Source organism: Somniosus microcephalus, chromosome 4 (genome assembly GCF_052327205.1).
Source record: "Somniosus microcephalus isolate GS21.2 chromosome 4, FLI_Smic_1.0, whole genome shotgun sequence".
NCBI classification, from domain to species: domain Eukaryota; kingdom Metazoa; phylum Chordata; class Chondrichthyes; order Squaliformes; family Somniosidae; genus Somniosus; species Somniosus microcephalus.
The window spans coordinates 267,399,227-267,411,573 of NC_140990.1; the positions used below are offsets into that span (position 1 = coordinate 267,399,227).

Sequence of the window (12,347 nt, forward strand, 5' to 3'; positions counted from 1 at the left end):
CCTTCTTACAGTCCTCGCTCCACTCCCATGGTACTCCCTTCTGCAAAAGAGCGTTCAGCGGGTGCAGTACCATGGATAAATTTGGCAGAAACTTATGGTAATAGTTAATCAATCCTAGGAACGACCTCAACTGAGATACATTAACCGGAGCGGGAGCCTTCACAACTGCTTCGATCTTGTCAGGAGACTTATGAAGTCCCTCCTGGTCAATGACATGGCCACAGTACGAGATCCGCTTCTGAAAGAACTCACATTTCTGCCGATTAACTCGAAGTCCATATTCTTTCAATCTGATGAGCACCAGTTCCAAATTTGCAAGGTGTTCCTCGTCACCATCTCCTGTAATCAGAATATCGTCCAGGTAACATTGTGTGCCTGGAATTCCCTGTAATACCTGCTCCATGGCCCTCTGCCAAATTGCTGGAGCCGATGCCACTCCAAAAACCAGTCTATTATACCGGTACAAGCCTCTATGCGTGTTGATCGTGAGGTACTGGCGTGACTCTTCCTCAACTTCCATCTGTAAGTACGCCTGTGCCAGGTCTATCTTGGTGAAGTGTTTCCCGCCCGACAATGAAGCGAAGATATCCTCAATCCGCGGAAGCGGATACTGCACCGTGTGAAGCACCGGATTAACAGTGATCTTGAAGTCTCCACAGATGCGAACCTTCCCTGGTTCTCCCGGCTTGTTGCTCGAAGGACGTTTCATCACGGGAACAATGGGCGTAGCCCACTCACTCCAGTCTACCTTAGACAGTACTCCTGAACATTCTAGCGCTTCCAGCTCTGCTTCCACAGCAGGTCGTATCGCATAGGGTACCGGTCTGGCTTTGAAAAATTTTGGTTGTGCATGTTCTTCAATCTTGATGTTTGCCGTAATTCCTCTCAGTGTTCCCAGTCCCTGCTGGAACACCTCTTTAGCATCGTCCAATATTCTGGACAATCGTTTAGGTTTGACATCTGTTTCCCTGGCATCTACCGTTAGTGCTTTTAAGGAATGCCAGTCCATATTCATTTTTCTAATCCACTCCCGTCCCAGTAGTGGTGGACCTCCTTCAGGTAGCACATATAAGTCCATTCCTCAGCTTTCTTTGCCCTTGTGGACCACCTTTACCTCTATCTTTCCGATGGGGTATACTCTTTGCCCCGTGTATGTTTTCAATACAATCTCCGTATCCCGTAGGGGAATATGTTGGAATAACCTTTTGTAATCTTTCTTATTCATGACCGTCAATGCCGATCCAGTGTCCAATTCCATCTTCACTTGGACTCCTGCTATCTGAAGTGTGACCCAAATTGTCTGGAGGTCTGCTTCCTTACCAACGTTGTGTACTCTTAAGCTACCCAGTTCATTACTGCTGGCGTCTGAATCTGACTTCTGTCGTTCGAACTGTTCTCTGTCACCTTGTGTACCTTTCTGTACTTTCCCTGCGGTGACTTTTTGTTGCTGGTCTTCTCTCCTGACCGGCATACTTTAGCTATGTGACCAAGCCTGCCACATTTTCTGCATTCCTTATTTTTGAACCAGCACTGGTTCTGATCGTGCGTTGTCTTTCCACAACGATAACATTTTACTGTACCCAAGACCATTTGATTTGTGCTGAGTTCCGGTGACCGTAGCTGCATTACCGCCGTGCCTCTCACTGCGGATTCGTGCGATGCTGCCATAGCGACAGCTTTATCAAGCGTCAGCTCATTCTCCTCAAGCAGTCGCTTTTGTGTCTCTTTTAACAATCCACACACAAATGTATCTCTTAGCGCATCTGTTAGTCCTGTTCCAAACTGACAGTACTTTGCTAGCTTACGCAATTCAATTAAAAATTCAGCATTGCTTTCATCTTTCAGCTGCTTTCTGCTGTAAAATTTAAATCGTTCCGCTAGCATCAGCGGCGTGGGGCTTAAATGATTTTTCAGGACGGTAACAATATCCGCAAAAGTCTTATCCGCCGGTTTCTCTGGTGATAGAAGGTGTTTCAATTGCCCGTATGTCTTCGCACCCATTAAGTTTAATAAGGTCAGTGCTTTCTCCCCATCTGGTATCTTATTTGCTCTACAATAAACTTCTATGCGTTCTACATACGTGGTCCAATCTTCGATGTCGCTATCAAAAGTATTAATGTTCCCCTGTTTAGGCATCTTTGCAATTTTTTTCCCCAAAATGGCGGCTTCCCGCGCTTGGCGGTCTTTCCCGCGCTCGTCTTCTTCACCCGCTGGCTGCAATGGCGATTGCTGTGCTGCTGCCGGTCTCGCCTCCCCAGTGGTTAACAACTCCCCCGACGCTGCTTCTACTCCACCGCGGTTCCCGTGGGCATTCGCGCTTCCCTGCCGTCGCGCCTCGCAGCCCTTCTTGCAGCCCGGTTATGTGCACCCGCTGCGTTCGAATTCACCGCGGCTCTCGCGCCTTCAGCTGCCCCAGTCGCTGCGCCTTTCGGCCCGAATGTGGCCCGGCCCTTTTCACCGGCCGCGGTCGATTTCACCGCCCTCTTTCCTCCGTCTTCCCTCCCCTTCGCTACAGCCAACGCGGCCGACTTTCGCTGATTGGCTTACCCACCACCGTGGTAGAAGGAAGATAGCTGTCTGCCGCTGATGGGGGCTTCGAGTTCAGAATTTCTGTTCTTCACTCCGGGTCCTCGATGCCTCCCGCGCGACATGCTGTTCAGCAGGATGATGAGGGTGGATGCCTCTTCTCGACACCCGTTCTGAGGACGAAGCTGCCGTGGATGTAAACTGCCGCAGGGTAAGATCGGACTCGTCGCCACTGTTAAGTCTGTGTGTTCCAGTTATACTTAAGGTCAATTACTGACACAGACTACAAGAATAACTTTTCAATAGGTCTTTACTATTCGGAGGTTAGGGCTGTACTACCCAGCAAATTACTACACAGCACTTATATACCGGTGTGGTCACCACCGGTATTACCGTATACAGCAGCCAGAGAAAGTAGTACATCTCTTAAGGTGGAACAGGTTTAAGTTCTCTTAAGGTGGAACAAGTTACATACACCACAGTATTGCACAAGATTAGTATCAAGCACTCTGACATGAGGTACTGGCCAAGCCCAAATGCTACAGAAAAGCTCCTACTCTGGCCCAACAATGTATAATTCAGCACTAATTGGCACTAAATTGTACTTTCACTAAGAGACCAAAAAAGGTTGTTGGCATGAGAAATGGGGGAAAAAATCATACCAGTGAGATCAGGGTTATTTCAGGCTACCGAAACTCAGAAGAGCACCCTGTACTAAAACCAATATAAATTTTCCTTTACTCATGCCAGTAATTTTTTTTTGGGCTTCTTGTGAGTGAAAGTGCAAATTCAGTGCCAGTTAGTGCGGATTTATCGGCGGTTTGAGCTCTGGATTTGCCATCACTTGAAAATAGGTCAAGGAAACCCAAACTAATTTAGTATAGACCTCTTACAACTTGTTGACAGAAATTTTCACCCCCTCCTCTCATTAGTTTGGTTGGTTTCAAAACCAAATCCTAGAGATGAAAAGGCAATATTTCATTATTTGCAGTGGCAACTGGTTGACCAGTCTGGACCAGATTTGTATGGAAACAGGTTATAAAGTGTTATAATTTAGTGTTAATTACTGATTTCAGACAATTTACTTCTTCCTTCCCATTTTTCTTGTCTCTCAGCCTGTCTTCTCCAGCACAGTGGGCAATCATGATCTTCTCCACAGCCACTGCAAAGTACTATTGTGTGAGCATGATGCAGTCTTGATTCAAATTGGGCGAGTTAACCAATTAGCTTTTTCTGACCTCTTCCTTTGATGTAGTCCTCCATTTAGTTCCTGATGTGAAAGTTGATGTAACTCACTGTAAATAACACAAGTGTGTGCACAGCAGTAAACTCTACTTCTCAAATTCAGGAGCCAGTGGTTGTGAATCAATTTTGTCTAGAAGGCTACTGATTAAATGTAGACTTTGGCACTGGATCATTGCTGTGAGGAGAAAGCCAGTTAAATAATTTAAATAACTTAATTTAGCAGATGATCAATTATTTAAAATTAAAAATTAATTTCTTTTTTACTTTTTCTTTCTGTCCCTTATCTCTCTCTCTCTTAAACCCAACTTTCTATCCCTCTCTTTATTTCACTTTCTGTACATGATTTTACACTAAATTTAATATTCTAACTTACATTTCCTGGTTTAGACTCTGTGGCCTGAATTTTCTCCAGGGAGGCAGGGGGGATCGGGGATCGGCGGGAAGGAGAGAGGATCGGGACTGGCCACCGGAGGATTGTGGCCGGCCTCAGCATCATCGGTGGGGTGAGGTCTCATGGTGGCGATCGGAGGCCTCACGGTGGGGTCTCTGATCACAGGGGGTGGGATAGATTTTTGGACTCTATGGGAATCAAGGGATATGGAAATCGGGCGGGAAAGTGGAGTTGAAGTCGATGATCAGCCACGATCTTACTGAATGGCGGAGCAGGCGCGAAGGGCCGTATGGCCTACTCCTGCTCTTACTTCTTATGTTAGGTAGGGACCCTGGATCCAGGAGGTAGGTATAAACCTCCCGGATCCACCAGACCCCACCTCGGTTTAACTGCTGGGTTTCACGAATTGTGTGAAACCCGTCCACATGCAGTTAAATTAAAAATGGAGGTGAAAAAAGAGGTTTCCAGCCTCATTATAATATTTAAATTGATGTACCGCCCCCTGATAGCAGGTTAGTCGCCCGCCCCACCTCCGTCAAAGCCAGAGGTGGGTGGGTTGGAGAGGGAACAGGTGAGGAATCCCATTTTTAACAATTTAACTGCCCCCACACCCCAAACCCGCCCCCCCCCCCATTTTCTTAGGGCAAAATTCCGGCCTGTGTGTCTCAGTAAGAATTCTTTAATCTGATTAGTTGAAGAGACATGCTTTGCTTTTCCTGTTCACACAAGTCCCAGATCCCCTGTAGAGGGTGCTGCGCTGAAATGGCTCTCTAATTACCATAAAATGCCGCGCAAAAGCCCACTAAAGGTCTGTGGGCAGCTGCAAGCATAATGAACGGTGTGTGCCCTTTGTTCGCCACTGACCACAAAATCTGGGCCAAAGTTTTTATCATCTGATTCCTTTCGGGTTTGAACATGTTTATGAGCATCAAACATGAACCCGATCATGTCAATCTTCAGAATCTGAGGCCTGGATATTAACAGGGGTGGGTTACAAAGGCAGGGGGCTGAGTTTTAACTCCACAGGGTGTGTCTTTTGTACTTGACAGGTTCCCCACCCAGAAATCAGCCTGATTAACAGGCTTGGCTTCCAGTCGGGTGGAAAGGAGTACAAAGCAGGCCGCAGGAGCAGGTAGATCCACAACCCCAGGCAGCGGGGAGATGTCTAATCCACGACCCCGGGGTGGGTCTGATTCTTGAACCAGGGGTGTTCTGATCCTGGGGGGGGGGGGGCTCGATCTCTGACCTCGATTGGGGGGGTGGTCCATTCCCAGTGGTCTTTGTATGGGGTCTGATGTGGGGGTGGGTCTGATTCCTGAACCAGGGGTGTTCTGATCCTGGGGGAGGGGTAGGGGTTCGATCTCTGACCCCAATGGGGGGGTCCATTCCCAGTGGTCTTTGTATGGGGTCTGATGTGGGGGGCGGGAAGCTTCAGGGGCTAGGGGGATGGACTCCTGCTCCTCCTGGCCCACAAGTAGTGCTGTAAAGGCACTTACCTTCTCCCCGAAGCTGTCCTCACCTACCTTCAGTTGCCGGGTTTCCTGAGGCCCGGGAAACCAGGCTGGCCACTGTAAAACTGGCAAAGCAGGTTAAACCAGAGGTTCCCGGCCTCATTTACATATTTAAATTGCCAAACCGCCTCTTGGGAGCGGGTTGGCTGCCTGCCCCTTGTCCCGCCTCCGTTAAACCCGGAAGTAGGCGGGTTGCAGATTTTTAAAATTTTAACATCTGACCCAACCTCAACCCACCCATTTTTGGTGCTAAAATTCAGCCCTGAGTTTTTATTGATTGTAAAGCCTTTTAAAAATAATAACATATCCCTCCCTCTAACATAGGCTGACAGGATAAAGAAAAATGAAAGCTTGAAACTTAAAATTGTAACACCATTGTTCAAGGACAGAAAGAAGGATAAACTAGGTAATTATAGGCCAGTTAGTCTAACATCAGTTGTAAGCAAACTCTTAGAATCCATAATTTGAGATAAAATTAGTGAGCATTTAGAAATTCACTAGTTAATCAAGGACAGCTACCATGGAATTGTTAAAGGCTGACTGTATTTGTCAAATTTAATAAGAGTTTTATGAAGAAATAACTGATTGGATAGATAAAGGGACTCCAGTAGATGTATATGGATTTTCAGAAGGTGTTTGATAAGGTGTCTCACGGGGGCTCGTTAGAAAATTCAGGCCTATGGTATAAGAGGCAATGTAATAGCATGAATAGAAAGTTAGTTAACAGACAGGAAACAAAGAGTTAGGGTAAATTTGTGTTGCTCGGAAGGGTTGGAAATGGTGTACTCCACTGGTCAGTGCTGGGTCCACTTTTATTCGCAGTAGATGATTTGTACTTTGAACACAATTTCAAAACTTGCGGAAGCCATAACAATAGGATAGTGGGATTTGTTTTGGATTGTTCTACCTAAAAGCTAGCATTGACACTATTGGCTGAATGGCCTTCTTCTGTGCTGTAAGTATCTATGGTTCTTTGGAGTCAAAGCTCTAATAAAGTGTATGTCACATGGTTAATGCTGGACTTTACAGTCTTTGCTGAATTTTTAATCAAAATGTCTAGCTCCTAATGCATGCAGTCAATTTTTTTGTTGCTCTGTGCTAGTTAGTAGTCACCACACATCAAACTGAGGAATTCTTGGATAATCAGCAGAGATAAACACTTGGAATTTAATTAACATTGCAAATTGTTGGCATAGCTACAGATTTCTTGTGAGAACAATAACTTAACATAATGCACCAAAAAATTCAGTTTTGCCATTGTGATTGTGAAAAAAGCCTGTTATTAAATTTATACAGAAACAATCAGATGTTTCCTTTGACAATGTAAACACATCATATTAAAGTGTTTATGATTAATATGATAAGCTTCCTACATAAAATGACACATGAATATAAACCAATAACTGCTCAAAATATAAAAACAACCAAAGAAATCAACTGATTAGTGGTATAATCCAATAAGTAGGATGAATGAATCTAGGATTATGCTTTACTATTCAGTAATTCTATATATGCTGCAGAAAGAGATATAAACAATCAAAACTGAAACAAAACCGTTGCAAAATACAATTGTTGTAACTTTACTTTGTTACATAGAACAAACCAGGTAATACTTACTATCTGTATCAAAGACCATGCCCAACCAAATTGTTCCAGACTGCATAGTCTTTTTAAACTGATCAACAATGAACTTATTTTCCTTTTCATTAATTATGCTGACAATAACGGCACCTGGGGCTGAGGGAAAAGTAATTAGTCACAAATGAAATATAGTGATCACAATTATAGGTTGAATGTTAGGTAAATTTAATTACTTCAAAAGGTACCTTCAAACCCATACACTGAAAATAGGATTAATTAATGAGCCTGTCTGCATTCCTTAATATCATGGTAAATTTCTCAGTTAACTTGAATCATACATGTAGTTAAATTGCCTTTCAAGACTAAAAAGTTAAATATGAAAAAACATATTTGCTTTATCAACATATTCTGTATTTAAAACATTACTTATCAGTTCAAAACAAGTATTTTCCTTTACCATAATAATTAAAGTGGTGTTCCTGTTGAGAAAATGTTCACTTTACAATAGCGTATTTAATTCTACAAGTTATCAGCTATCTTCAATAACACCAATAACATTTGTATACTACACCACTATACAAACTATATCTGAAGTAAAATCTGTTCACTAGTTAGCTTTCTGGTACAACTTGAACGTCCAACAGTAAGGTTATTTTCCTAAGCAATGATTCAAACAGCATTTGCATATTTAAAAGACTGAGAATATTTCAGCAATGCAGGACAATAATCTTTCAATGACATAAAGGAAGTGATCTGGAAGCATGGCATTTGAAGTTCTCTGTGCACAATCTTGGAATTTCAGACTGGAATCTGAGCCACACATGAAGCTCATTACCAGCAGCTGGTTTAACCACTTGATAGCCTGTCTTGCAGAAAGATAATGGGGCAGATTTTGAGGTGGGTATGGTGTCATACCGCCTTTGACCGCAAGTTCGGGATTTCCGCATGCGCTTGCGTATGCACTAGATCCCGAACTTGCGATCTGTCAAGGTATGCCTTGACAGATGATCCACACCAACAGGGAAACACTCATTGTTGGCGCAGAGTTGGGCTAATTGCCCACCAACTGCCCAGCAATTACGTCCAAAAATGTTACAGTTAGTGAAAGCAGGTGCAGAAGCCTGTTTCACTGTGAAAGGAACCCATTTGTATTGAAATAAAAACAGAAAATGCTGGAGATACTGGAGGTCAGGCAGCATCTGTAAAGAGAAAAACAGAGTTAACGTTTCGGGTCGATGACCTTTCGTCAGAAGTGGAAAAAAGCAGGAAATGGAACAGATTTTTAAGCAAGTGCAGGGGCTGAGAAAGGGGGGAGGGGATGAAAGAACAAAAGGGAAGGTCTGTGATGGGATAGAAGGCAGGAGAAGTTAAGAGACATTAAGAGATATTCAAGGCAAAAGGAGATGGTAATGGGACAGGTTAAGAAACAAAGGATGGCTCTAGATGAAGTGTGAATTGCGCTGGCAGAATGAAAGATCTACTCCAAGATCAGCCTGGAAAACACAAATAACCCGTTTTCTTTTATCTAATACTAACCATCTCCTTAAAACTCTCTGCTCTGCCCACTCCCCCCACCTCCCTTACCTCCAACAAGTGCAAGGAGCTCTTGGACTACTTTATCACTAAGATTGAGATAATGGCCCAGAACTTCGGGTCTCCACGGGTGAGTACGCATGGGGTACTCACCTGTAGGCCCAATGGAAGTGCCGGTTTCCTGCATGCACTGCGCATGCGCGGGAAACTGGCACTTCCGTTCCCCTGAAAGAAGGGGTTCAGAGTTCGAACGCGTGCGCAGGAGAGGCTGTGCGTGCGCATCGAACTTATGTTTTTTTTGCAGGTTTTCCCGGGAAGGTAAGTCTCCAAAAGTTAGAAATGTAAAAAGCAGTCGCAAGGCCTGCTTTTTACAAGGTAAGTGGTGAATTAATTAAAATTAAAACATTTTTTCCACAGGTTTATTATTTTTAAATACTTTAAAGAAAGGTAAGTTTATTTTTAGCCCCGTTAGAAAATAAAATTATTTTTTTCAAAAATTTAAATTATTATTTAAAATAGTTATTTCATGTAATTTATAGTTGATTTAAAAAATGTGATGTTTTTTAAAAATTTATATGAAGATTTAGTGATGTTTTGGGGCTCATAGTATTTATAAGTTTGACAGCTATTCCTGTCAAACTTATGAATGAAGCATTCCCTGCTCCGATTGGCTCCCCATGGCCCACGTGATCTTAGGGGACGCATCGAACTAACTGCGCCCCTGGGATACGCAAGCACTGCGTGCCGGCAGTTGGAGGAGGCCCAGGATCGGAATTCCACAGGGGCCCACAGCTCAGTGGCCGGCGCGCTAGCTAAGTGCAGGTCGGGGCCTTACACCCGCGGGAAGCCCCCGACCCGAATTTCTGGGCCATTCTTTTAAGCTGCCTCTGCTGTTTCCTTCCATTCCACTTGCACACTAAGCCTCATGTTATATCCATAACCTCACCCCTCCCTATTGCTGTAACCTCCTCTAACCATTCAAACTCCCACCAAATTCTGACTCTGGCATTTTGTGCATCTCCCATCTCTTCACCCCACCAATGGCGGATGTGCCGTCAGCTGTCTAGGCCCCAAACTCTGGAATTCTCTCCCTAAACCTTTCCACCTCTCCAGCGCCCCATTCTCCTTTAAGACTCTCCTTAAAATCCACCTCTTTAGCTAAGCTTTTTGCCACCTTTGCTAATATCTCCTTCTTTCGTTCATCATTTTTGTCTGATTATACCTCTGTGAAGTGCCTTGGGATGTTGTTCTATATTAAAGGCGCTATAAAAATGCAAGTTGTTGTTCAATCGGTAACCAAATCTGAAATATCTGATACACATGTCACATAGTATTTTGTATGAAATGTACATTCAACAAATATAAGAAATATTTTTAAAGGAATACCATACCACTGTCTTTGCAGGTTTCTTGTGCTTTGCTCATTCTGTAGCCATTTCCTAGAGTTGGAATGAAAGAGTACCATTTGCTTCCAAATGAAACCCATGTGACATCAGAATCAAAAGCACATCCTGTTGAAAAGAAGGGAGAAGATTTATCCAGCTTTCAAATTCATAGTTTTTCGACATTAAATTTCCTACAGTTAAAGTTTCAGGTAACCCACTATAATTAATAATAAATTAGTACAATAAAATTTTATAAGATTGTATGACATACTCATTCTAATTCATTTATATCCCCCATTCCCCATTTTCTCTGTTTGCCACCAGGTGTCCACGTTAATGGAGGGGACACTGTGCTTTGTTCAGTGACTGCATTCCAAGTATACACTGCAGAAACCAGCAGACAGCTAGATCATTAATTGACAAACTTCCTTTGATCTGCCATAAATACTACTGGTTCACTGACAGGACAGAAAGTAACGTTATACTTCTGCAATTACAGGTGCTTGTTGGATATAGTCTCTGAACCATTAGAACTGTAGACGTTTACAGCAAAGAAGGAAGCCACTTGGCCCTTCAGGACTGTGCTGGGTCTTTGCTAGGGCAATCCAAAACTAATCCCATGCTCTTTCTCCATAGTCATCTATCTTTCTCTGCTTCACATGCTTATCCCTTAAAAAAACAATGATCTCTGACTCAATGAGCAGGATTTTCATTGGGCCGTGGAGGTGGGATTGGAGGCGTGTGGGGGGTTAAAATCCCGAAATCGGGGGGCACGAACCCATCCCGCCCCAACCCGCCTCCATGCCAGTTTCAAAGGAGGCGGGTACCCGACCCGCACTGGGACCCGCCTCCCCGAGGCGGGAAGGGGATTAGTGCCAATTAACTGCCTGTTAACAGGTAGTTAACAGGCAGTTTTTAGCCTAATCCCTATTTTCATTCTTGAAGTGTGGGATTCCCGACAGCTCTAAACCACGCCAAGTTAGCGAGGCGGGCCGTTGGGCTGAAGGGCTTGGAGGGGTCGAGATCTCCGGTGTTCAGTTGAGTGATGGGTGTATGAGTGCTTGGTGTGTTTAAAGTGTTTAAAGAAGTTTTACTTACCTTTACAGCCTTCCTTCCTTCAGGTCTCGGGAGTCCCTCATCTCACCGGCACAGAAAGCAGAATGGCCGCGATCTGTCAAAAATTGCAGCATTCAGCTTTCTGTTCCGGAGAGCTCTCTAAATCATCCTGAGAGGAAGGAATTAACTTGGAGTACAGACTGTCAGTGTTTGACAGCTTCAAACAGCTTTCAAACACTGATATTTCATCTGTCAAAAGGTCTTGACATATGAAATATCAATCTGTGACGTCACCTGTTGCCGGGTGGCCCTTAATTGACCTGCTGAGCCCGCTGGGCGGCTCAACAAGGTCAATCAAGTCAAAATCGCGTGGATTGGCTACAACTCGATGGAGGTGGGACTACAACCCCGAAAGTTGTAGCCCCGCCTCCTACCCGCCTCCTCAATGAAAATCCAGCCCATTAACTCCCTGTGGCAAGCATTTCATGCTCTGACAAGTCTCTGCATAAAAAAATCCTCAACTCTTTTCACTGTCTTAGTGATAATTTTAATTTAACTTCCCAACCTAAGGAAATAGTCTTTCCCAATTCACCCTAACAAGATGCTTTATCATTTTAAAAGCTTCTATTAAATCTACTCTTGGGCCTCTCTGCTCCAGAGAAGCCCAAGAGTAGATTAAATAGAGGTTTTTAAAATAATGAAGCATTTTGTTTGGGTGGAAATATTCCCTATACCTTAAGTCTCTTCTCATAACGATAGTTTTGTGTCCCTGGTATCATCCTGGTGAATCTACGCTGTACATTCTCAATAGCTTTAATGCCCTTTCTAGCTGAGTGCACTAAAGTGCACACAGTTTTGGCAAAATTTGCATATCTAAGGAGGACTAAAAAATTGTGGTTCAAACCTCGACTATCTCCTCTCTGACTTCCTTCAACAGCCTAGAGTGCATGGAATCAGAACCCAGTGATTATCCACTTTAAATTCTGCTATTTTTTTCAGACACAATTCCTTTGTTACAGATATCTCTCAACAGTTGTACCACATGCTTCTCTATACATCTGCATTCTCATTTCCATCATTATTTGTAAAAGCTGCTGCAAAATATTTAATATCTGCTAC

The 12,347-nt window shown here is 43.7% G+C and overlaps 1 protein-coding gene across 4 annotated transcripts in view; it reads right to left on the reverse strand.

Annotated features, from left to right (window-relative positions):
• cd302 (CD302 molecule) overlaps positions 1-12,347 on the reverse strand; it is a 56,728-nt gene that overhangs the window by 28,531 nt on the left and 15,850 nt on the right. For all 4 annotated transcript variants that reach the window (XM_085986386.1, XM_085986385.1, XM_085986384.1 and 1 more), the window contains exons 2-3: positions 10,179-10,298; positions 7,291-7,410 (exon numbers count right to left, since the gene is read on the reverse strand). In XM_085986386.1, the coding sequence (XP_085842512.1) occupies positions 7,291-7,410; positions 10,179-10,298 (240 nt within the window). The remainder of the gene's footprint in view (positions 1-7,290; positions 7,411-10,178; positions 10,299-12,347) is intronic.